The sequence below is a fragment of the Cyanistes caeruleus genome, chromosome 3, assembly GCF_971803275.1.
Source record: "Cyanistes caeruleus chromosome 3, bCyaCae1.hap1.1, whole genome shotgun sequence".
In the NCBI taxonomy this organism is placed as follows: domain Eukaryota; kingdom Metazoa; phylum Chordata; class Aves; order Passeriformes; family Paridae; genus Cyanistes; species Cyanistes caeruleus.
This window is the reverse complement of record NC_141703.1, coordinates 93,809,559-93,836,698: the sequence shown is the minus strand read 5'-3', so window position 1 is coordinate 93,836,698 and position 27,140 is coordinate 93,809,559. Positions and strand designations below refer to the sequence as shown.

The 27,140-nt window shown below is 38.8% G+C and overlaps 1 protein-coding gene across 2 annotated transcripts in view; it reads right to left on the bottom strand.

Annotated features, from left to right (window-relative positions):
- Positions 1–27,140, bottom strand: part of NME7 (NME/NM23 family member 7) — an 84,179-nt gene that overhangs the window by 50,077 nt on the left and 6,962 nt on the right. For both annotated transcript variants that reach the window (XM_086882989.1, XM_086882991.1), the window contains exons 3-7: positions 18,026–18,133; positions 14,507–14,673; positions 9,340–9,450; positions 5,668–5,718; positions 3,036–3,243 (exon numbers count right to left, since the gene is read on the bottom strand). In XM_086882989.1, coding sequence (XP_086739115.1) covers positions 3,036–3,243; positions 5,668–5,718; positions 9,340–9,450; positions 14,507–14,673; positions 18,026–18,133 — 645 coding nt within the window. The remainder of the gene's footprint in view (positions 1–3,035; positions 3,244–5,667; positions 5,719–9,339; positions 9,451–14,506; positions 14,674–18,025; positions 18,134–27,140) is intronic.

Genomic DNA, 27,140 nt, shown 5'->3' with positions numbered 1-27,140 from the left:
ATCATTTGGTAGAGGTGTTCCCAGTTTTACCAAGCTCTCTCTTTCTCTTTCCTCAGTGTCCTTCCAAATCTACTCCCTTATACACATTTTTTTTTCCTTTATCTCAAATCATCTTTTCCACTGTATAAGCAAAAATATAACTACTATCCATTTCTCATGTTTTCTTTCCATGTACAAAACTGACCTCCTTCCAAATTGCTTACATTTTTTTCCTTTCACCTTAAACAATTTAACTTTGTCTAAAATTGCTGAGTCACTTCTCATGCCATATTTGCCCTATAATTTTTTTAAGTCTTACTGAATTGAAGCTGATTAACTCAATTTGATTGAGCTTTGATTTCCCAGATAAATCAAAGGAACTTTTTTGCCTTCAATCTCTTTCTTCCCACCATCCCTATTTAGGTATCAGGTATCTTGGGTCTTAGACCATACTGGGGTGAACCTGGCAGTCAGGTTTCTTTCCTTGGTGATATTTTTAATCTGTTCACTGCCAGCTTCACATTTTTCTATCCCATTTATTCACGTATGTTACACAATCTGCCAATTCACAAACATGCAAAACACAGGTTCCATTTCATACCTATTAGTCAAATTCAGTAAGAGAATTGATACATTTCTATTTAAAAGAAAAAAATTACATGCAAGAAATACTGCTAACAAATGTATTTGATTTTTTCCCTGTATAACAGTAGCAGTGCTAAAGGCCATTTCCAGGAATTGTCTTCCTTAATTTACCAGCTCAACTTAAATGGAATAGATTCACATTTAGCTCATGGCACTTCAACAATTTCTGTAATCCTTTCCTTAAGAATTACACAATTCAAACTTGTCCTGGTTTGGATCTTGGACAATGGATCCTGGACGACGAATCTTTCAACAGACGGAAAAAGGGCCTTTGTTTTTCTGCTGGCAAATAATCCACATTTTAAGTGGGCACATCTGAGACAATAGGGTCCACTCCTTACATCCTTCTACTGATAAAATGCTGCATGATTCAAGGAACTTGTCCCACTCCGTTAATTGCTATTTACTATAAAAGAAGCAGCCAGAAAAAGGCAGTAAAATATGTATAATATTTAACACTTATTTTTATCCATTAAAATTCATAAAAGAAAATGAACTCAATAGTGCCGAAGGACTGGCATAATGAAAGGCCAAACTATAATCTTGTGGAGCCTTAAAAAAACAACAAAAAAATTTCCTTACCTTTTATTCGTGATCTAAAGAAATTACAAAATTTGGCCTGCAGAGAGACAGTAGCTTAGAGTGTATCAGAGACATTCTTTCACTTGTCATTTAGCCATCAAAAGAATAATGCAGCTTTCTACTCTAAGTGTTCAGCTTACAATACGTTCATTAAATGTGGTTGAGACTTCAGTTTTCTGTCAGGAGAGTTCATTTAGGTCCCTTTATCTTTTATTTCTTTCTTTTCAGCAAATCTTCTGCAGGCACAGCCAGCTAGTTTCCATAGCAACTGCTATACAGCCATATGATACTAGGCCTACTAAATTAATAAAGGCATAGGGGCACTAAATTCACAATTTTGCTTGATTTATTAAAGATAGGTATCAGTAACACCACAAAGATGCACACACCTACAGATGTTCAGCAAAATAATCCCAGTGTCATTAAAATGCTGCAGATAAACAGGGCCTTCAGACAGCATTTCAAAAATAATGAAATTCAACAAGAACAACAAACTAAAACCTAAGCACACACTTATGCATCTAACCAAGAATTTATGCTAATAGATACTCTTTCCTACATTCTCAGTTCAGAAGCTGGCACAGTTGTCATGGTAGTACAGAGGAAAAGAGAAATTTTCACCTTTATATTTGAAGTCTTCTAAATATTTAACCGGAACTCCAAAGACTTTGCTGGCTATAACTCTGCTTCATCAGAAAAGATCACTTTTATCCAAACTCTGAGTCTGTAACATGTTCATCAAGGCAGCAGAAAAAGTACTTTATGCCCAACATCTGATTTCTTGCCAAAACCCAAGGCACAGGGAGAGGATCCAGCAGCTCAGGCAGAGTGCAGAGCAGCAAGGTGAGTGCTTGGCCAACAGAAAACCACCCTGTGCTTTGCAGTCAGCCTGCTGTAGCTCACAGCCTAACAGTACCAGACAGAGAGGCTGCCCACCTCTGCCCTCACCACCAGGGTATGATCTCTGGGCACATTTTCTAGCATACACTACTTGGCAGTTTATGAGATATTCTGAGGCAGGACTCTCCCCAGCTGAGCTACTGCAGCTGTTCCAATTTAAACAGACAGAAGACTAGAATCAAGGAAGCAACAACGGGTATCTTTCCACACCTAAAGTGGTCTACAGCTCAGACACCACAGCAACACATCAATCAACCATGAGATAAACTTTATTCTTGCCATCATTTATTAGCATATCTATCCCACAACAATGCACACAAAAGTCACCATAATTCTATGGAAATGATAACATCTATTACCCAGCCCCAGGGCTTCTTCTTAGCACTGAGAAAAGAAACACTGCAAACAAAGGAAAACACAACTAAACTCCTCAAAGCCATGCCCACTGTGTTACCTCTCAAAGCACAAAGCACTACAAAGTGGCCTGGTTTTGAATGTTTCATTCTGAATAATAACAGCAAAGTAGGCTGCAAGCAGAACACTAGTGAGAGCCGTGAAGGAGAACAGATATGTGAAACACAAGAGAGCACAAAAGGATTTAATTGTTTAATCCCTTTCTTTTTATGACTGACACTGTTAGACTATAGGTAGATTATACAGACTATGCAATTAACTCACGGTTTGTGATGTACAGGAGACATTAAAAATGACCAGGCATGCTCTCCTGATCAAAGCACCCAAGATTCACCCTTGTGATAAACAAGATTTCTGTTTTCAGACAGTTTATTCTTCCATGCTAAAAAGGAGCCATGAAAAATATGTAAACTAGTTCCAAATTCAAGTGTGGAAACAAAGGAGAAATTCTTAATCCGGTTGTTAGCAGATAAAAGTAAAAATAAACCTCAGTCAAGAAAGAGTCAAAATCTTACTTTAGCAGCCGAAGCAACTGAATCTGGGCCATGAGCTGCATCTCTGAGGCCAATATGTCCAAAGCTTTCTGAGATGCTGTCCAGTGTATCACTCTCAGTCGCTGTAGGGTTTGCTGGCCCCACCATTGCTCTCCACTTACTCACTGCATCATCTCCTAAGAGCTCCATAGCCAGGATGGGGCCACTCATTATTAACTGGAGAAGCTCACTGCAAAATGGAAAGAGCACATGGTGACCCATATTACAAATTAAAACCAACGAAAACATGATCCAGTGGAGATGCTCAGAACTCAACTTGGCAAGACCTCGAGCACCCTGATCTAACTTTCACATTGACTCTGATTGGAGGAAGAGGTTAGAGAGAGAGAATGTCATGTGCAGACATTCCCTTATTATGGTTGCAGAAAAAAACCAGTACATACATAATCCAAATTCACTCAAACTACTCTGTAAAGTCTTAGATTTCAAAAGAATTTTTAAAGGATCAGTACTGGTGTCCTGGTAACAGTGACAGAGAGACTCTGGTAATGACTTGTCTGACAGGAATGATTCCTAAGTTTTCCCATTCTGCACAGCAGCATTTCAAAGCTCTCATGTGAGCATCTCTCACATGAGACCTGGATGTGTACCCTACTGACAGAACAGCAGCACTGCTTTCAAGCTAAATTTTCCACAGCCCCACAGATCTCTCCCATGGATTTTGCCCAGCCAAAGTCCAAAGTGGGAGAGAAGGGAAAGAATTAAAAAGTTTGTATGGGATAAAGGACTTACTCACAAAGTGAGTTACTACATCTTGGCATAACTCAAGTGACTTTAATGGGATGAATCCAAGTAAGAAGAGGCTGTCAGGATCAGCCTGCCTCATGTCCTGACCACCTCACAACAGCAAACAACCACCCAAAATTGCTAGCCCAAACATTCCATTTAAAAACTAAACAAAACACCATAACTATTATTTCAGTATCTTCAGAAAACATGTATACCAATAAGCCTGTCTTTTTTCCCTGTTTAGTCTGGACAGAACCAACAAAGGAGAACATTGACATGATTTTTGTATTATTTTGTTTAAAAGAAGAGCTTTACACAACTATAATTGTGGATGTACATGCTTCTCCAACTACCTTCTTCCTAATGATCACTAGTCAAGAAGATAAGAGAAATCCTAGTAGTTTTTGAAAAAGAAACACTATTAAAACTACAAAAAAGCTACATAAACAACACAATAAAAAACTACTGGAAGTCAGGTTCTGTTGGTCATAGTCAACATGTTTAGGACATTTAAATAGTACACATACATACACCCAAGAAATAAGTAATTTCTACCACATTATTTGCAGATTAATCCTTGAATATTCTCTTTTTTTAAAACTCTTTAATATGAAAACCATTCTTTTCCAAGCAATAGGATTATTATTTTTCCTTATTATTCACTAGACTTACATTGACTAGTGAACTTGCAAACTAAATCTGAATTTAAAGACAAGATACAACATCAAATATAAATGAGTTGTAGATTTCACACTTTACTGCCTTGAAGTTTCTTGTTTCTATTTGATTTGGAATGCTGTAAAGCTACTTATTTCTAATGCAGAGAAAAATCCTGTACAGAAGATGTAGCCAATGGGGCTGTAGGATGGGAGACAGGCAAATCACAGTGGACAAAGGCTACAGTTCCTCAGACAATTACCATTAGTATGGATACACATCTGTGAAATTACACTGCAGGCAAAATTCTTGATTATTTATCAACATATTCAAGCAGGCTTACTCAGCAAAGAAAAGGCAATTTCAAATCATCCATTCTCCGACCTCCAACATGGTCAGACATAGCCTGGGGCCATGTCTCTCTGAAAGGCTTGAGTTTGGACCCACAACAATATCAGCTGCTCTTGCTGGAGAGCAGCTGGCAATGCTAATTCTTAAGCACTTTGTGAAAGTGCTGATATCAGGTCTTTCAACCACACCAGTGCAAACCCAGGCACCAACATGCCTGAAAAACAAGGCACCTTCTTCCTTAAAGAGGCAGAATGCCCAATGGAGAGGGAGGAAAAGGAAGTTGCTGGCACTTTCAGGGGAATCAGAAACAACTCAATCTCTGGGTCATAAGCATCCAGCTGGTCAGTTATGGAAAGACTAAGGTTTCTCACATTACATGAAGCAGTCTAGCATCATGGAAGTTTGACATTTCTCCAAGGGTAGCAGTAGAGTAAAAACTGCCCCATGCACTATCCTTTCAGTTATTTATGATTTGGGGTACTTATTACCAAATCAATTCTTACAACTAAGTGTTCCCCCTAATTCTCATTATCTGCAAGCCCCACCCTGATCCTGAAGATATCCCTTCTCTTGGCTGTGAAGTTTTGCCCTATTAGGAGCATTTTCACTTCTGAGGGACAAAAGACATTCCCCTGATACCACCGGGTTGTAAAAAGTTTGAGTTAAAACCCTGAATAGCTGAAATAAGGATCTCTCCCTGGAGGAAGAAGAAAAGGTGCATGCTTTGCAAAGGGCTCCACTCAACTAAGACAAGCTCTGATTTTCCCATGGTCCTGTAGAATCAAATATGGTAAATTAATTTCATACATTCAATAAATAAGCTTAATACACATCAAGCTGAAATTTATATACCTACTGATAATAAGGTTTTGCTCGATGATCAGCATAGAAATCAGCTGCTTCTTTTCTGGAAAAGTAAAAAGACATAGATATAGCTATATATATATATATATAAAAAAAACCCACAATAATCATTCATTAAAATATCATTCATAAACATGTTTCTACAGGCAATGTTTTCCTAAGCTGGACAACTTGTTGGGTGTTCATGTCCAATAACAGGAACTACATTTAAATTTCTGTCATATTTTGTGTGGCTACCAGTGTAGCTGACAACTCCTTATGTTCCTGCTCTGAGAAGGAATAACTAAAGCCCATTTCAGGGTCACTGATGGTCCCACATTCTCAGGCTGAGAAATAAATGCAGAAGAATCACCTTCTTGCCAAGCCATTTGCTGTTACGTTGCTTTCATCATTCATCAGTTTGAGTGGGGATTTTGGTTAATGAAGTTTGGTTTTAAAGCACAAACAATTTATCTGCTCCACTGGAACACTTCTTTATCAAGGTTAGTGTTTGATTAAACTGGTGCATAACAAAATACTGCATGACCTGGCTTCCACTCAATGTCCTCAAATCTTATAAGTTGCATAGGCAGCACAATGCCCTCCATATTAAAACTGGATTTCTCCCACACTTTCACACTTCAAAACTCAGTTTGGTCTTGCATGTCTCCTCAGGGAACACAGCAGTGACTACATACAGTTTTCTTCCAAAGCAATGGGGTTTCTGCAGTGAGGGGGTCTCCTTACACTGCCAGGCAAATAAAGGCTACCAGGCATACCCAGCATGTCTGCAGCACAGCTGTTACTCAGCCTTTCCTCAGGTGTGGGAAGCAAAGATGTCCTTTTCAGACAGGGTGGTGGCCCTTCCCAAGCTCTACATTGCCACAGCCACACTCTACCAGCACTGGGTTCAGCTACCCAGCTACCCAGATTTTGGGGACCACCACAATGCAGAGCTACCATCCATCCACTGATGGACACACTATTTTGTGGCTTTTCACCCCACCAGCCTGACACCAGCCAACCTATCCTCTTCCCTGTCTTTTTCCCCAGCTGCTTCTCATGTTTCACTCTTGCTTACTGAATTGCTTTTTCTGCATGGCAACAGCTAGAAAAATCCATGGAATTTTTCATCTCTAAACCTGCTATTCTGCAGCTTCAGAATTCCTGTTGAGAACACAGGCTCAGTATTTGCTTGCTCCAAATCCTGGTGTATGCCACTTATTGAAGCTGGAATTTTTAGAGAAGGACAAGCTCTTCAAGAGGATTGACAGGTGAAAGAATGCAATATTCCTAACCTCTGCTCTGGGTACAAAGTTCATAATCAAAGCAGTGCTGTAGGGTGACTAAGAAATTCCAAATTGGAAAGTAGTTTTTACCTGCAGCACAGTGTGATTTTTTCTGGTCTTCATGAGTTTGCTCATTTTGAGCAGCCCTCTTTACTGACATAAATTGCCTGCATATTTTTCAAATAACAGATTCCAAGTATGAACAAAGGCATAGTTCTGTCATCTGAATGGAACTTTTGATGCCTCTCTCCCATTTGTAGTCCAGACTTAAACCAAATATTGCCAGAGGAAAGAAATAACATCAAGAAGAACCTAAGAAGAATTTAATTTTCTTAACATTTATCAGTGTTTGAACAGTCACATTTTTCTCCAGCTTTTTTATCAAAATTACCTGAATAATTCCTGGTTTGTTGCTTTTAATTCAGTATAAGTATGAGCCATTCAAAATCCAAAATACTTTTATCAACCATACAGTAAATTTGCTTCCAATTTCCATTGCAAACTAAGGCAGAAGCATGATGTAAAAATGCTAGACACAGGAACTCTTGCAAGCTCATGCTTCAAGCCTACACTCTGCAAAACATTTGCCTACAATTCATTATTTCACCAGAAAATTCTCTTCTGAAATGAATTCACCAAATAATTTTGGAAAGCAAATATGAAAGGGTATGTGAAGAGATTAAGTATTACCAATTCTGATTTCAAGGAAGTATTTGAGAGGTCTGCTTCTGAAACAAACTGAGCTCTACTACTCAGTTAACAATTCCCACTGAAATATCAAAGTGCAGTTGTGTTGTATAACTTAGTTCCTTTTTAATTTCATTATTAGTTCTCTGTTTTCAAATAATGGAAAACAGTGTTCACCTATGTATAACAGAGTGAACTGACACAGGATTAAAGGAAGAGACTGAAGAAGCAAGTGCCTGCCCACACTTTCATATCTTGGCTACAACTTTTACAGAAGGCATGAATCTACTTAACAGTGATTGACAGACAAATGTTGTTAATAATCCCTGTAAAGAAAGGAGTTGATGATGATTTGAACAAGCAAGCCTGCAGAAACCTAAGGGTAGAAGACTTTGGCAAAGCCATAGTTCTATCATTTTAAAATGGCACAGTCCCAAGAAACAGAGTATGCAGAGAAACCACAAAATACTCAAGAGACTATTTAAATACATTCAGTATCACAGCCCAGTCTTGTGCTTATTAATAATTACTTTCAATTATACAAGACAACCAGAAATTTTTATATTGCAGTAGGCAGTAAAAGTTCAAGTCTCCATTTCTTCCCTTCAGTGTGAGTCAACTCTAAAGCACATGACTTGGCTCAAGAGCTTAACTTCTCAGACAGACACTCAAATAAAGCACCACCTAAAATAACACTTCAAGATCAAATTTCTCAGATTGCAGGAGAGAGGAAGCAAAAAAAAGGCTAGTTTGAAAGACATTATGAATTGTAAAGAAACATTAGAAACCTGCTTGATTTTGTGAACTGGAGTTGTTGGATGGAGGATCTGGGACCAATACCATCAGACATTGCAGCAGGTGCATGCAGAGATAAGAGGAGGAAGTCTTATAGTCATTTTATCAGAATTTCAGAGAGCAAAAAATGTTCTGAAGTGAAGGAAAATGGTTCCTGACTTCACACATAAACAATAAGAACACATGAAAATGGTATTATGTAAAATAGATAACTTTTCTTTCCAAAAACATGTTGCACACGAATAGGTTTGGCAAAGCAGCAATGGAGAAATAATGTCGTAACTTTGGGAAAGTCTTCTAAGGTAAATTAATTATGTTCTCTTTCCTCTGAAGCACACCTTCTTTTAAATCTTAGGGCTCAATAAGAAGTGGAGAACACTGAAGGTTGGGAGGATTAGGAAGATGCATGAGTAAAACCTGTCCAACCCTGCGCCATCAGAAGATCACTTGTTTTGCCTAGGACTTCCAGTGATTAAAAAGCACAAATCTGAGAGCACAAATTTAAGCAACAGATTTACTGAGAGTAAGCAAACCAAATACTTTATAGACAACATTATTAGAGTCAGCAATACTGTCTGTATGAGGCAGCCTTGAGGTGAGGACGTACAGACATGTCAGTCGTAAACACTGCTGGACTGCTAAAGCTATGGTAGCCACCTTGGGTTCATAAAGACATGATGTATTTCATCACCCATACTCATTTGCACATCACTTCTGAATACTTAGCTTAAATCTCTAAAATACTTTAAGAAACCTACCCCTTTCAGAATTATGAAACTGATGAGTTTCATGAGTTACCTCTCTTACTCATTGGAATGGATCTGACACATGGAACAACACAGAGTAGCTTTAGAGAATATTCTTAATTGCAAGAATATTTAGATACAATAGACCTAACTTTAAAAATTCCTTACCTTGAAAGCAGCATCATTTTGGCCTTAGTTATTGTCAATCCTGCATTAATAATGATATCAAATAATTCTCCAATTTTACGCATTCCATCAGGTTTAATCAAAGCCAGCGTTCTGGGGAGGAAGAAAAAATAGTAGAGAGATAGAGCCAACATGACTTTTCTTAGAGCATTTGGTGTGTATGCTGGGTTCACATTCAGACAAAAAAACCAGCACATCAAAGAGAAAAGTTTTGTCACAGTCACATATTCACTGTCCCAGTGTCTCATCAATTTCCATGCTGTTCTTGAATGGCCGTGCAACACATTATTCTGATAAGAACAAGCTTTGCACATTATAATTTCCATGGCTTTCTAACCCAAGTCAGCTCACAGTGTTCCACCAGCAGTTACTATTTACCAACTTGTCCCTCTGCTCTTGCAGCACACAATTTGACCACCTCTTCCTTAGCAAATTGGTATCTTGACAGCTCCTCACTCTGGGTTAGAACATAACTGAATTGTTAATCTCTCCTTGTGCTTGCTTAGCTCCCTTTTTTCCTAATGTTAATCATACACATAAAATTGAAGCTGTTAAAATTCCCTGTTTAAAAATATTACTTAAACATGTGCCTCTGCCATAAAACTCAAAGTTAAATGATTGTTTTATTAATACTTTTAAAATATTTGAAGTCCTCAGTGAGAAGATGATCCTCTTGTGCTTGGTACAGTACAAAAACTTCATGGTATAGTATGTGCATGCCAAATAGCTGACACTGTTAATAGACACAATAAAAGGATGGCAGAGGAGGTATTGCATCTCTTATACTGACTGACAGCTATATTCTATATACTAAGGGGCATCAATCCAAAAATCTCTACACTCTCCCCCACATCTCTGTTTCCAAGTACATCCTGTCTTCTAGGTAATTATCTTTTTACACTGTACATCCCCAGGGCCAGGACTGTTTTATTAGTGAGCTTTGCATAGCACCAAGAACACCATCAGCACTAAACGTATTATTAATCAAAAATAACAAGCACAAAAAGAAGGTCTGTAAAATTGCATTTTCTATTTGCACTCATCCTGTGGTGAGTCAGTTTCAAATGTGCTCAGCTTACAAACCAACAGATTTATTCAACCCAGCATCTCAGAAACGCCACGTCTCTGACAATCCTAAAGAGCAGTTTCCATCTTTACGCTGTTTCCAATAAGGAAGGTTCTCCAAGACGGAATTTTTTATTGCAGTACTTCCTTGAGTGAAAGACAAATAATTGCAAATTTCCTATTTTATATACCAACATAGCATGGAAAGCAGCCCTTAGGTTAGCAGCAATATATTCCAGCCAGGGCAAATATGCTGAGATTATAGGAGATGGATGAACTTCCACTACATTTACTCTGAACCTTAAGTGACCCCAGATTGACAGATGCTTTGGCAAGAGACAGACTATTTCACAGCAAATGTAAAGCAAGGGAGGTGTTAGGAGCAGGAAATGTAACCAGGAAGATTTGAACATATGCGACATTTTATCTGCAGCTAAGGGAGAGGCGTGGACGACCTTCAGAGCTCAGAAACAAACAGATTTCCTCAAGCACCATGAAGCTCCTATACACAGAGCACCTCAGGCTCAGACCCCTTGGGAAGTACGACACAAAAAGATGGACTAAGGCTGCAGGATGGACAAAGGAATGCCATTAAACCAGTAACTGGCAGAAAGCAGTCAACCAAGACTGCGCTTCAGTCCACTGCAGTGCAGGCAAAAGTTGGTTTAGCCCCATCATCAGATCAGGAAAGGCTGACCTCTCACCAACACTGAACACAGTTTGCCAATGTACTCCATGCAGCCTTACAGCCTGGCCCCATCTTCCCCAAGGATTTCACAGCTCCACCTCATTTTTGGTATTATTTATCGTATCACAGGGTGTACCAGGTGAATCCTCCATGAGGATTGCACATGAGCTGCATGTTTGACCTATGAGAATCACACAGTGCATGACCTGCATCCTGGCACAAGAGGTTCTCAACACTCTCATTTCCCATGAACAATTAGGATCAAATCCCTGGAATGGGATCTCCAGCACCATTTGCATTTCCTCAAGGAACACTTTTTTAAATTTATGTTATTACACAGGTGGTTTGAGATAGGCTGGTAATGCTAGAAATAAATTGTTCCTTACTTTTCTAATTTCAAGGGTTTTAGTAATAGTGCAATTCCTACAAATTTGCAAAAAATATTGTATTATGAAGCAATTTACCTAGAAGACATTAATATAAACTGCAGTAAGCAACCCTTGTAATATCTTTTGTCTAACACTGGTATTTAAACTTTAACATTTCAGTGTGAGCTTTTCAGAAGTATGCAGGACACAAAAAGCGTACTTCAGGATGCTGAAATCTGCTTCTGAGATTGGATTTTGATTCATGTGCCCTATTTATAGTTTTAATTAGGAATATGTTTCACGGGGTTCAGCATGATGCAGTCTGCAGTGTAGATTTGAAAACAGTTTTGTGTTGAGGAACCAAGGAGAAAGAAGGAAAATTAAGCTCACTTACATACATTTTTTCAGAGGGACTGTGCTGCCAGTACTGCAGCGAGTACTGAAACAATAGAAAACGAGAACTGATCAAAGGAACGATGCACAAAGCATGCTGTGACTATGCTTGTGAGACCTACTTACTTCAAATACTGCATGTACAGTAGCTTATGTCTTGTATTGATTATGTCAATAACTAGAAGCATAAGAATAACAAATCCTACTCAAAACAGAACACAAGTATCTCTGGGTGACACACAAGTTTTCTAACATCATTTTCAGTACCAGTGATAACTGACTCTAAGTAAAGCCTACTTAGAGAGGACACACTGGTCAGACAAATGTTTACCTCATGTTACAACTACCCAGGATCACAAGGGAAAGGCCACAGAAAGCCCTGTCCCATGCCAGTGAATCCTTATGTGGCACACTGTAAGTAAGAACATGCTCACTTAACCATTTTAGTCACTGTTTGTGATGGTTTTCTTATGATACCCTGGGAGGGGAACAGAAATGCAAAACACTTAAATACAGCAATATTTAAAAACTGACCCAAGACTTAAGAAAAAGTAGGTACAGAAAGTGAAACAGAACTGTCTTAATTCTAGCCTAATTCTGGAAAGAGGCTGTGCAAATCTAGCCTTTTTTCTACACATGTGTTTTGTATCTCATGTACCTAGGGTCACATTCATTCACTTGTTTTGCTGATAAAGGTCCCTAACTCAAAACATTCAAGATTTTTTTTTAATATTCATTCTGCAGTCTTCCACAAAGGCCTCTGCTGAGCATGTCTGAGCACACATTGAGTGACCAGAGAATGTATTTCCAAAGTCAAATTGATATGCCAATAGTCCTGTACATCACAACAGCAAAAAAAGACAGAAACATTCTGCTTCATACAGCAACCTTAAAATTATTAATACCATTCCAAATGCAGATTATTTCAGGAATTATCATGCACTGCAGAAATCTTATTATATCGAATAACTGCTGTAAAACCTGCTAGGAACAAGCCAAAAAGACAAATAACTCACATGCAACTGTTTTGCCCAAGGAAACTCTTTTAATATGACCCTGTTTACTCAGTGAAAGCTTCTGTGAAGAAACTGGATTTTGAAGATCCTTTGCCTAAGTAAGGCACCTTTCACTAGGTTCCTTTGGGCTATTCTGAATATGTAACACCACTTGAATATTTATGTTATCTTTCAGCCAACATTCCTGAAATGTTTTTCAAACAGCTGACATGTCATAAATGCCTTTTCTTTCTCTTGTAGAGCAGTACAAAAATTTGCCTCCTCCCATGACCAACCACTTAATTGACACAATTGTAGTGTTGCCATGTAGACTGCAACATCTCCTACAAGATGAAAACGTCATTTTATCATAAACTGCCTTTTCCTGGTATAACTATATGAGCACTGCAAGAGCACCAGGGATTATGTTAGTTTAGGCAGAGCAGGGAATACACAACTTTACATTGATATAAAGATGTAATCTCCCCAAAACTGCACTGAGGAACAAAAAGAGTAGGCATGTATACGGAATCCATCCCATTGTATTCTCTACCTCCTTTGCTGCTCTTCCACCATGCCCAACCCCAGCCTGGAGAAGCACCAGAACTCCTCTGGAAAGATATTATGGAAGGCATTTTCACAGCAATTTTTTTGTGCAGTTAAGACAAAGATGTGTGTTAAAACATGCAGCTCTTCCTCTATGTCTGGTTATGTACAACACTCTAAAAAGAGTTCAAAACAAGCCTGTTTACTGGGAGGGAGCAAGCGATTAAGGCTCACTGGAATATCATACCTAAGAAAACGTTCTGTGCTCTTTTCAAAAAGGCTGGAGGAAATTACAAAAATGTATTAATTTGCAAATTCAGAGATTACCTGAACTGCCATTAAAACAGATCTAAAGTTCTTGTAAATTAGCCTTAGTATCCAAGTATTCTTAGTCCTGATATTTGCTTCAGATGACTTCTGGCTTTTGGAAAGTCTTTTCCAAAGTAAGTCTTTAAATCAAAAATGTGAATCTTATCTTCACCCATGATAAACACATGAGCCTGTAATTTTTACTGACATTCTCACACTGTACTTTCTGTTCTCATGCACACAGAGCTTAAGAGAAGCAGAAAAAAAATCTCAGAAAAAAATCTCCACAGTGAGGAAAAACAACAGAATGGGAGTGGTCCTCTAGTACTTTCATTTATTCCTACTAATAGAGACTACATCAGACTGGTGAGGCACTAGGCTTCTGCACATATCCCAGAGAGACAGCTGCAACTTCACAAGGCCCAGGCCTTTGAAGCCCAGCACACATCAGTTACCATATAAATTCTGCCCCAGGAGAACCCACAAATCTGCTGCCTGCCCTGGCTGAGTAACAAAGCTGAACAGGACCCATCTTCCTCCTCCCCCTCTTCTCTCCCAAGATACCTAGAGGAGCCAGCAGCTGACACCATAGAGAAGCTGGCCTTGTAATGGTACTACAGGTACCACTTTGCTTCTCTGTAGCTATCATAAAATCAGATCCCTTCAAACTGCATGCAAACATGCAGCCACCTCCTCTTCCGCCCACATCAGTACAGAAACCTCATTTCCAGCAAGCATCCACTTTGAAACCCCAACCACAAGATTCCAAGCTCTTCCCTCGTCACCTCTCTTTGCGGCTCCCAAGCTTGCGGGACGTGTACAGATTGCCGTAGTCCACTATGGTGAGGTGTCGGGAGAACACGGTGACCTTGCTGCCCACATAGAGATCCTCGAGGTGCAAGCTCTCGTACTTGGTGCGCCTCAGAAACGTGCGACGGTTCTTCACATCGTACTGCAGCAAACACAAGAGTAAAATCTACCTTAGCAAGAGATTTAGTTGTGGGCAAACTCAACTTAATCTTTACCATCAGAAATTTCCATAGTATTGTGGGTCTGAATCTGATGGCTTAACTTGATTTCAAGCCCTTTGAACTTACAAGTGTACCAAGAAAACTTAGAAGAGTAAACCACAATTACAAATTTATTCCATTTAAATAGTCTCAGGCCAACAGCTGTCTTTGAAATTTTTTTGGTTTGCAATTTGCTTGTTCTAATTCAAGCTGTGATAAAAGGTTCAGGTGTCTGGTGCATGTCTCTGCCCAGTCCCACTGAGAGTTCCCCCAGCACATCCATGCTGTTTCACGGCCCAGTGGCTCACACCAGAACGATCAGGATACACACACTGGCAGGTCTCCTCTTCAGGGCATCGCTCCAGTGATATTATGCTCTATTTGACTGCGTAAGACAGCATTAGGGACGGAGAGATGATTGCAACACTTGGCTGAGATGTTCTCACTGCCTAGAGCTGCAAGCTCAAAAGCCTGTCAGGACAATTCAGCTTTATGTATCATCACTCCAAGCAAGAAGCCAGACATTAATGTGCAGTTTTCTGGGTGGGCTGGCAAAGCACAGAAGTCAACAGTTCCTTTACTGCAAGTAAATATTATAGATGCCTTCCATTTCCCGGGGAAGTGGAAGCCTATGAAAGGAAAAGCTTTGTGCTCCTCAGGCCAAACTTAACCCTCTGTCTCAACCTACAGGTGCTGTCCTCCACTGCAATGGTGTATTCACTAGAAAAGCATTAGAAGAAAGAACATCATTCCCACAAATTTTGGAGGGGAAAAAAATTTAAGATGAAAATTCCATGTTCTGAAGTGTGTAAATACAGTTCCATTACAAGGATAAAAGAATTGTAATTGTTTTCAGGATAGCCAAAACTTTGCAGATTAAAGAATTGCAAATTATTTTGATACTTCCTTCTGCTGAAGCATGATTGTAAGGAGGAATCCTTGCTTGCTGAAACCTCCTTAGCCACTCATACATGCTCCTACTAAGTGTTCACTATTCAAATGTAGTAGGGAATCAAATGACAACATGGTAAGAAAAGAAAAAAAAAAAATCAAAGAAACTAACTTGAATTCATCTTCTTGTTTTCTCCCAGTCTTTGCCAGGAAGCCTATTAACTGTCTCAACCATAAGCAAATTATTCAATATCTTGACCAAAAATCTGAGTATTTCCTTGGTTATTTCACTAATGGTTGCTAGAAAGGCATCCGGAGGTGTTTCTCTTCTCTCAAGAAGAAGAGGGGATCTATCTGTGTTAAATGATTCTTCTTTAGAGTAGACTTTTAAATATGTTTAAAAGACTTATTTTATAAAGTTAATGATAAGCCACTGCAGAAGAAGTATATAACTGTTTGGACTGCTCCAGTCCTGCCCACGTACATGTAGAAGTAAATTACTCAAAACAAAATAGTTCTCTGTTAAGAATCTGCTCTTTTTAAAGATTTCTTCTCTCTTTTTAGGAAATCTTTTGTAGAAAGAAAAGTTATTAAGGCTTTAAGAATTCCCCATGAGAATTATTAACTATGGAAAACTCAGAGAACAGGGCCTCTGTGTCAAGAGATCCAGTTTGACTGAAAGAACTGCTTGCTGTCCTTGGACAAAAATCTATGCTGTCTTCTTACAGCTGCAAAGCTAGCTGGAAACTTCTCTCATTATTCCCACTGTCATTCTACTTCACCAACCAAGACATGAAGGAGAGAAAGAAAAGTTAAGCTCAGGACTTAATATCAAGCCTTCAAGAGCTCTGCTCCCCTCTCAGGTGAGGAGTGTGATAAGGGAAAGCTGTTCTCAAGGATGGGGGGGAAAAAGAAGCTGAAACATCTTCCTCATACGTGGGGACATATCCATCACCTCCCTTCTCTCAGATACGTTAGAGGTAAGAGAAGGTTGTCACCTTCTCAGGAAAGTACTAAAATATGCAGAAGAATTAGGCAGTAAAAAAAGAAAAAAAAAATCACCAAATTCTGCAGAAATTAAAAAAAAAAAAAGAATCCAAAAAAGAGTTCTAAATGTAGTATCTGTCCACAAACTCACCCCCAAAAGTGATTTTGCGATATTATTTCTCTAAGGGTGTTCACATACATTTTTGCTCTTTTAATTCCTGTTCTGCCCACATGGAGTCTATGGCTGTGTACACACCATGCTACTTTAACCGAAGAGCACACCAACAAAATGCAGAAGTCTGCCAAGACATAGATACTGCATTAAGAAGCTCAAGAACACCTTGGAAGCTTTTGGTTTTGAGACGTGTAGGTGAAATGAACAACAATTTTGTCAGCCTACACATGGTTGTGTAGGAAGATTATTACAGCTCCTAACTGATCAGCTAAACTGTTTCTGAGAAATAAAAATTAGAAACCTCACATTTTGAAAACTGTGCACATAGACATCGTACAAAGAACTAACTTAGTAATCAGTGTGACATGCATCTTCTCACACAACTGGGTATTACTGCTTCAGTGAGGAGCAGTTTGGGTAAGAAAAGGCAAACTCCACTGGATTGGTTATTTCTGCAGTTGATTTCTATAGCAGGAAAGTTAAAATTTTATAATGAAATTACTAAGTGTGAATATCCAAATCTAGGCTACTCTTAGACTCTCCACTAAGAATCGGAACAGACTAGTGCATGCCACTCACTCAATCCTAAAAGGAAGCACAAAGCATTGGTTGGCATGAGGATTATCTTTACAGTACAAATTATATTTTTATATACATGTCTGCTATTGCAAAATGCTGTTTTCACCGCTGTCAATAAGCAGTGGGATTAGTTGTATGAAACACAAGTCAGAAAGGTCTGTGCAAGCACCGCTGATGGAAAAATCTGGATCCCGCTGTCTGAAATGTCCTACCTCCCATTAAACCAAATTTACCATTTCCTCTACTTTGATAAGACTTTTACATTTCACTCTTCAGAGACTTCTGGAACTCCTGCTGAAGCTTATTCTCCTGACTGGAATTAGCTTCAGCTTACTTTTCTCAAGCAGTAGGTCAGAGTTGCTGAGTTTCGATTCTGAAACCCAAGTAGAGATTGAATGAAAATAGATTTGTGAAAATTAATCTCTCCACACCAAAGCAAGCTTTAAGAAAAAAAAATCATAAACGTGGAAGCTATTCCATATGCTTCACTGTGAACTCATATTTTTGTTTTTCTTTTAGTTTTAGAAACAGAGCAAGATACATTTTATATTAAATTTTCTTACCTGGAAAATAAATAGGCATTGGAAATGGCTTGCCATTTTATGAACTGTTTAACTGGATATTACAGTTATGACAACAGAATTTTCTTCTTACATCCTTACCATTTCAATTGATGAATCTTTTGGATAATACAGAAGTTCATAACGCCGAAAGAGTGAAGCACTTGGGTCATACCATTCAGCGATGAAAGCGTATCTCTCATCTTGACTCTGGAAAAAGAAAAGGGGCAAAACTGGCTATTACAGAAAGCATAAATATTCTATATATAAAAACACACAAATAAAAAACTTTCTTCATTTGTTATAAGAAAAAAAAAAAATCACTTGTAAATGGACTTGCACACTTTGCATATTATCTCCTCCCTGCCACAGCTGGTGACATCTTTTCACTTGTTAACAATGATCTTTTAAATATGATGGAACTTGGATCATGGCTGTTTTCCAGACAATATCATAACTTACCCTGATTTCTCCAGTCAGGAAGCATGGACTACTGCTCTTGTTGGACTTCTCAACTTAGTCAAAGTATTTGATTTACTTTCTCTTGCTAAAAAAAATGTGTTCACCTACAATTAAATTCCAGACTCTTAACACATTTTCTATACATCCTACAAGGAAACACTTTCCTCTTCCTTAACAGTCATATCTAAACTTCTGTTAGTGATGAGATAAACATATTCAAGTTAAGAACAACATTTGTTTGATTCACTACTTAACTTCTTGAAATTTACATAAAGCATAAATAGCCCGATCTCATTAACAACTCATTTTCTGCCCCTAAGGAGTGCAGATGAGGAAGATGGATTGCAGTAATTCCAGAAGTGTAACTACATGGGTAGTTTCTCTCCATGCCTCATCCTCAGAGGATAACAGCCCCCAGCAAAGCAAGCACAAAGGCAAGGCACAGCACGTGGATGTGCAATCCTCGTTTCTCTTAGTGGTACATGCTCGTTAGTTATTCATGCAATATCAGTTATTGAATAGTTAGAACAGTTAGAAGGAGCTTTAAATTTTTAATTCCCACAGCTCCTCCAAATCTGACTGCTACTCCTAAGGGCAAGCACGGTCTTATCCCAGACTTCCACACTTTACACATATCTGTACTCTTCTCAGACTTTAAACATTGAGGAACCACTGGGAGTTTAACTTAAAGCCATGTGGGTCTTTTTGGTACTTCAGATTTTAGAAAAGGAGAGCATTTCAGTTGTTACAAAGATCACTAAATAAGCAAAAACAGAGTTCCTGTAAGCTTCCATGACTATTCTAAAACACCAGCAGGAAAAGAGTAGTAATTTTCCAACATCTTCAGCTTACTGCTAACTTCATGTTAAGTGCTTTTGCAGGTTGAAGTCCTAACAGAATCAGCAGAAGGAAAGAATGTGATGATGAAGAACAAATTCAGAATTTTACAATGTGATGAATACTAGTACTTCTCCAGTCAAGTGCATCATGGCAAATGCCCCACCCTTCTGTCAGTTTTTATGGTATCCCCTACACTGCAAACAAAGTATGATTGTACTACAGAAACACTTATGCCATGGAGGCAGCACTGTGCCCCATGAAGGATGCAAAGTTTCCATTTCTCTCTGTAGAAGTCTGTGCAGCATTGGAATCTTATTAGCATCAGCTACTCCAACTTCTGTATTATCTGTACAGCACACACTGCAGGCTTTGACAAGAGTTAAGCTCATCTTTTACGTGCAATATCCAGCATGAGAACTCCCTAGGGACTTAGCCTGGTTTCCGGCCCTTGTTTGCGTCATTATTGCTACTGCCATTATTCTGGAGGTATGCAAATCAGAACAAACTCTGTCTTATGGAAAAGCTCACTCCTGATTTTTCTGTATAGGCAATAAGCAGTAATAAGGGTTGGCAGACTGATTTCAATTTTAATCTTGTATTACTAGACAACAAGATATTTGATCAATTAATTTGACTGACCATCACCTTGTCAAGAATGGATTTTATAGAGAAGCAGTTCTCTGCCAAAGAGGCTGTCTAAAAAAAGAAAAACAGTCCAGTTTCATGGAACCATAGAATGGTCTGGCTTGGGACCTTAAAGATCACCCCATGGCAGGGGCACCTTTCACTAGACCAGGTTGCTCAAAGCCCCATCCAACCCTGAACATTTCCCAAGATGGGGCATTTTCAAGTACTACCTCCATAAAATGACTACTGATGGATGATATAATATAGATCTTTAATCAATCACCATCTTTAATCAATGCCTCTTCATAACATGGAGACATGTAATTGCATTACTACCTGCTACTTTATCATGTTATAGCATTGCTTCCAACTATCTTTTCCAGGTAGCAGCTGCCAAGAAACTACCAACTTTCATTTAAGTAAAATTTCTAGAATTTGTAAATGCTTATTTGTCTCAGGGAAGTAATGTATCTATGTGAACAACCAAAGAAAGCACCACTGGATTTTTCACTTAGTCACCAGTATCAATCACCAGCACCTTTATGTTTACAGTGAGAAACTGCATTGTGTGCCTTGTGTACTGAGGAATTGGTCTCTTTTTTTCTTTTTTCCTTTTAATACAACCTTGGTTTTAAGAATTCAAACTTAATTAAGAATCTGAAATTAATTTTATAAGCTTTTATTCAATGTCCGAGCTATTAACATTAGTTATTCAGCAAGCTCTGCTGGCCACTGAATAGCAGAAATCACCATTCTGTATTATCTTCTTTCGGCATTGTAAGCAAACTCAAGGTAATAAATGCTACTTAGATTTGAGAAAAACTGCAGAGCTAATCCCCAAACACCCAGAAAATGCTATCAGTAAGCAGGACAGCCTGAATCCATTACTGTTTTTTGGAGAAAATATGGAGACCTAATATTTTTCTAAAATGACCAAAACAAATTCTCTAAAGCTTCTCCTGAGCCATAACTAGAATCTTCTCTAGTTTATGGACACAGAACTATTACAACAAATATTTATACACGTAGAAAACAGTATCAGAAAAAATGTCAAAGCTTATGAGAAACATTCTAAAAAATAACTGGAAACATTGTATTTGTGAACGTGTCAATTGTTTCAGAGGCAGACACTACAAAGTGAAGAAATTCAACATTGAAAGCAAACTGAAGACCCTGCCAAACAAGTACCTAAAACACAGCAGGACTCCCATCTTACTATTGCAGATTCATGCAAATAGTTCTTTGATTGTGACTCAGTGACTCTGAAATCAGACCAAAGAGAAAAAGAATCAAAGGATTTGAATCATCTCCTAATGAAGCAATAAAAAGACTGCACAAACCACGGTAAAAGCTGAATCCGATCCATCCTGATATCTGTGTTCTATATTTTGTAAAACTCTGCTGTCACAGGGAAAACCTCCAGTAAAGCACAGACCAAGCTGTTTCTATGAAAATCACTGGGAACAGGATGGACCAGCAGACAGGAACTATTCTTACACCAAATGGGCATTTCTCCTAATACCATCAGAAAAGCTTTCTGGAAACGTTGCTCTGAAGCTTCATAAAATTCTTCAAATAAACGATTTTAAGGGAATGTTTTTTCACAACCTGCTCCCCCCTCAAACCAGGTTGGTGGCACTCTCAAAAATACTTTGGAAGAGCAAGAGTATTTTTATTAAAAATTAGATGGTTTCAAAGCATAGGAATACAAATTATTATAAAATATTTCAGGTAAAGATATCATGAGGCTGATTGACTCCAACATCAGGTAGTCTGCTTATGCATTAACATGTACTTACCTTATGTTTTAGAAAGAAACAAGGTTTAAAAAAATCACAAATGTGTAAGAGTATAAGAGCTTGGGGGGAAAAAAAAAAGCTGAAATGGCCAATGAAGAGATACCTTTATCTTTTTATCTTTCCTCTTTATAGTTTCTACAAAAAAACACCAACTATTGCCATATGTGCTGGTGCATTCCTTGGACAGATGTTGGCCTTGTGCTCTTCAGACAGGGTGAAGTGAGGGACCTGACCAGCTGCCTTCCCCAGGAACATTACTTTCAGGATAAGGCCCAGAAACTGTTGTTATAAAAATATAATCAACCTCCAAAGTCCAGAAGCTACTGCTACAAATGTATGACCAATGTCTAACAGCAGGTATCTAAGTCCTGTTATGAATCATTTGAAACAGGTCCTCAAAGCTCTTAAATCTCCAATCACTGCTCTTCCAGACCAATCCCCACTTCAGATTTAATGCTACTGCCTAGTCCTGAAGAGGACTTCAGCACAAATGAAAAGCAGTAGCTGACAAACTCCTGGTCTGAGGAGCAAGAGCCAAGAATTCCAGCCAGAAGCAGCGACTCACAGTGTTCTACTCCCCCCACAGGCCAGTGACACAAGCACTGTCACAGCAGCACCTGCTTTCTTAAGAGCCCCAGAAATAGTCTGATTGCTTTAAATGGTTACTTGTTAGCTTTTCTATTCTCCCACTTTTAACATCTGGCAAGCTTTATTTTCAGCTGAATGCTTTTAGATGCAGGCCCAGCACGATGCCAAACTTCTCACATAGCACCAAGAGGTCACAAATTCAGACCACAAAACCGTAACTTCAATTAGTTTAAAAGACAGTCTTAACCACTGGGTTAGGAGTGCTACTCTTTCATGGAAGGGCATCTTAAATGTGACAATCCTCTGCAGACATACAACTGAAAAAGAAAATTCAAAAAAAATTACAACAATTGAAATCTCTAAAAAAATCTCTTTAAAAAATCAAGTACTTCTGCATGAGAAATAATGAGCCTGGTTCTCTATATTCACATTTCTCATCCCTGACTGTTGTGACCAGAGCCTCTCTTCAGCTCAGGCATTTAATAAAGGCCCATACCCACCTGGGATCTCTGGTGTCTAACTATGGTTGAGCTCACAGTGAAGTCTAACATTCTGCATGGCAGAAAAGTGCTCTGATTTTCAGCATTGTAGTGCACCTTAAATCCCAAAATAAATTCACATCAGTGCATGCTTATTAAGCTGTGTTATTCAAGCCATCTTCTGCCTTCACAGTTTATGTAATACAGGATATTTTCCAGGCAAAACTTAAATCCACAACACTGTGTAGATAGAGCACTCAATTAGCTCTGTCTCTTAAAGCTCATTTTCCTCCTCCTCTTCTATTCATGTTTCTGACACACGAGCTGGAATAATTTTTAGAACTCAAATTTTGCTGCCCCCTCACTGCTGTTGTACCTCCCACTTCTTTCTCAACAGGCTTTTCTTTAGTGAAAAAGTAAAATCAAAAGATCACTTTTCAAAAGGAAAAACATCTGGCAACTGCAATTTTCATGACAAAGTCTTCACTACAGACAATTCTCAACCTTGTATTCAAAAGCTCACTGATGAATTTTGTAAGCGTATCTCTTTTCATCCTCTCTTTGCAGAAAACAAAGCCTACCTAGTGAAAATATCACACAAATTCTAGACTATTTCAAATTAAGGAAATATTGGATAACTTACTAACATTCTTAATCATATTTAAAATCTATTGAGTCAAACACTCTTCTGCATTTGTGTTTACCCTCCTCCAACTGGTCCTACATCCTTTGGATCCACAGACTTCCAATATTACCAGTCCCTAGGCTTCTCAAGTGCCTTTTGGACTGGGTATGTTCATATGGCTACTGCTGCTTGAACCATCTGTTGCCAAGTAGCATGTGGATACTTCTGTCCCTGTAGCACTAACTAAGGGAATCTTCCTCTTCAACTGGGACCTCAGCTCAGTAAATCATCCCCTTATGCTCAGGCATTGTGATAAACACAGCTCTAGAAGGTTGAAGGCCTCAAATATTTTTCTCAGATTTAGGAATCTGCAATTCCACGTCACATCAGCAAATTATCTGTTCTGTCGATTTACTAAGCAAGAAATCTGCTTTTACTACTAGATTATGTAAATTATGTAATCTTCCTATGAAGCATGTAGGCATGATTAGTATAACCTAACCTTTCCCCCCCCATCTCTCATATAAAATAATCAAGAATTTAAGTTCTCAAGCAATAACTTCAATCCTCTATATGTCATACTTAAGTACTTAGTTACAGAATTCATATTATTTTTCTAAATATGGAAAAAATTTTCACTAAAACACATGAAGGATGCCATACTGCTCCTCACAGCTCTGTTCAGGCAGGTTTAGCTTTAGAAGACCAGCTACATCTCATCTTCAGGAGAACATATGGCCATTTAATGCACATTTATAAAGCTGCACATGATAGGACCATATATTTTTGCACTTGTAACTACATGATCACAGGTAATTCCTCTCAGAGCAGTCAATAGTGCTCTGCACGTGCCTGTCTGCCTCCACTAACTCCAGCAGAGCCTGACAGTGATTTAAGCAAAAGCAGAGCCATTCCCAGACTCAGAGCACGATTTTGCAACGCAGGTCATCCCACATAATCACATCTGAGCACGAAGTTCAGGTGCTTTGCCCTTCATCAGCCAGTAGTGGCCAAACTAATGCTGCCATGGTCAGCTGTTGAAAGCTGTGTCTCCACTTTCCAACCTCCAGATTAATGCCGCCATGTGATACCAGGAAGAGAAACATTGAACTACCTGTAACACCCTGTTACAAGACCCAACCAATATTGTACTCACAGGAAAAACATTTCTGAAAGGCTCAAAACTTGGCCTAACATTACAGCTGATGTCAATACTCAAAGGTAGTTTTCTTTTATAGAAAACCATTCCTCTGGCAAACTTCCAGCTTTCAATTTTCAGTATTTTGATAACTAAAGCTTTTCAGAGGAACACTGATTTTTTTTTTCCTGTTAGTGTTTTTATTAGGATTCTGAAGCATTTTCAAATTTTCTCCCCACACATTCTTATTCAGGTATTCCATGAAATTTTCAACTGTAGAATCAGTCTGGAAATTTTCACACAGAATGGTTAAAATTGGAGAAAGTTACAAGCAGCTGGAAGTAGAGCTTTGAAAGGAAACACCTACAAATCCTAAACTAAAGCTGTCAACAGCACTTCAAAGTAGTATAATGCCTACAGCATCTCCAAATTATCTCAGCTCATAATAATCTGAAAAGCTTTTTTAACAAGAACTGGTTGGTTGCCTTGGAATCACAGCTAAGGGAAAGTGGGTCCTTCAGCCAGCCAGTACCACGAGCAATTAGCACCCAGGAGTTTGTGTGAATACTCTGAAGACCACACATGCTGCATCCACCTGGAACAGTCAGAGCTTGCCACGTTCTAGTAACAATTTATGGTCCTATGAAGCTGACAAAACAATTCTACTGACACGTTTCCCATTCACTGCTGTAGGCACTTAAAGCAAGCACTTTGTCTGCACTACTGCTTAACCAAATGCTGGCTTTACTTCGTCTCAGATTTTGTCAATTTCTAAAATAGTTGGACTAAATCCAGATTTCAGCTAGTACAGATGTCATGGTCATAATTTATTCTGAAGTCAAACTAATGACAAATGCAAACAGAAGTTCTCATGATAAAAGCTGTTCAGCAATTTCCCATTAGTAAAGAAAGAAATCAAAAATTTCTGTGGGGTACAAAAAGCAAAGTGGGTGAGTATAATCATATTCCCAAACTCTGCCAATCCTAACAGACTTTTACAGGTTCACTTTATGAAGATTTGTTCTACAATTCACAGATTATTTCTCTCCCAAAGCACAGGATTTTTGTCATCAGATCTGCACAACTGAACTATGTTATTCCCCTGAGATGCAAACTTCTCTGCTGGGTGAAGACAGTGACTGACAGATTCCAATCCCATAATAGTTTGAATAAGATTGCTTAGTTCCACCTACAAGGCTGCCCCCTGCATTAGTGCATTTGATGTTCAGCACCTTTTCAAAAAGGAGGCTATTTTTCCCACTTTTGTAAAATGGGAATAATCATCATCATCACTGCTTTCACAGAAGGATGCCAAGATTTAATAGCTAAAATATTTGTACTATTTAGGCATCATAAATCGCCCTTCATTTTGACAAAAACAGAGCAGAAGCAGGTTAGTCAGTTCATCCTGATTTCCTGCTTCCACAGACCCTTCACTGCAGCACAGGAACCAGGCACCTGTGGAAGAAGTCAGAAAGGGAAAATGCTGCCCAGCCCACTGCCCCTGTAGCTGCCTCCAGGAAACACTGCTAGTCCAGAATGTCAGTACCTGCAAGGATTGGATCCAGACCACAGCTCCTCTACTCCATCCCAGTGATCTGGGAGTCTTCAAACTTAAAAGACCACAGTGTATTGAAGAGTGTACTGTAAAAGAGTGTACTGTAAAAGAGTGTACCTGTATGGGACAGGGCGAGGACAGCATTGCTCCTGTGTAACTAGAAAACATACAGCATGATACAGTCCCTACAGCAGGAGAATGAAAACAAGGAAAGGCTAGAAATAGGAGGAGTACTAAATTTAGTGAGAGATCACACTTAAATGTGCAATATGTGTAAGAACAGGTACCCAGGCTCAAGCATGCCTACCCACCTCTGTCCACTTCCCATGTGTAAGCCCTCTCTTATATGTGACTCTCCTTCCAAGTGTGCTGGAGCAGAAAAAGCGCGATTTTTTAAAAGAAGGTAATTAAGGTAGTTAAAATCATCGAAGGATCCCATGCAAAGATCGTGCAACAGGCTCTCAGGAACACGTGTCGGGAGAGAGCCACTTCTTTGCAAAGACATGAGCACCCTCTGGTGCCCAGGACAGGTTGAGCGCCTTATCTAAACCTCAAGGATTCACTTCTGAAATGATCAGTTACAAACATTGCGCTCTCTTCCTAGTACACACAGCTTCAAAATTAGTTAACTTGTAAGAGGAGGTAGAAATGACTAAATGATAAAGCACAGTTCACAACAGCCAGGGTGATGAAGTCTTTTCACACCGGAAAACTGAGATGTGTAGGCAGGGGGCCTTCCTTAATGCCCAGCCTCACAATGCAAATCCCACAGCCTCCCAAAAATCCTAATGTCACGGTTTTAAACGACTATCAGAGCTGCCCACTCCAGAACAACTCATAAAGGCACCTCACAGAGTTTATCTCTAATAGGCACAGAGTGTGAGAAAAAAAAATAATAACTTCAATCTCTTGTATGTGCTTATCTGATGAGATATGCTCATTATAGATGAAAATACTTACTAAACTGTCAGTATTAAACTGTGACAGCATGTTCCAAAGCCCTGCCACACACAATTTACTACCTTTATCAAACCTTATGCTGTATTTTCTTTTCATTTTGTTGACTGGGAGAGAACTATGGGGTTCCACCCACACAACACT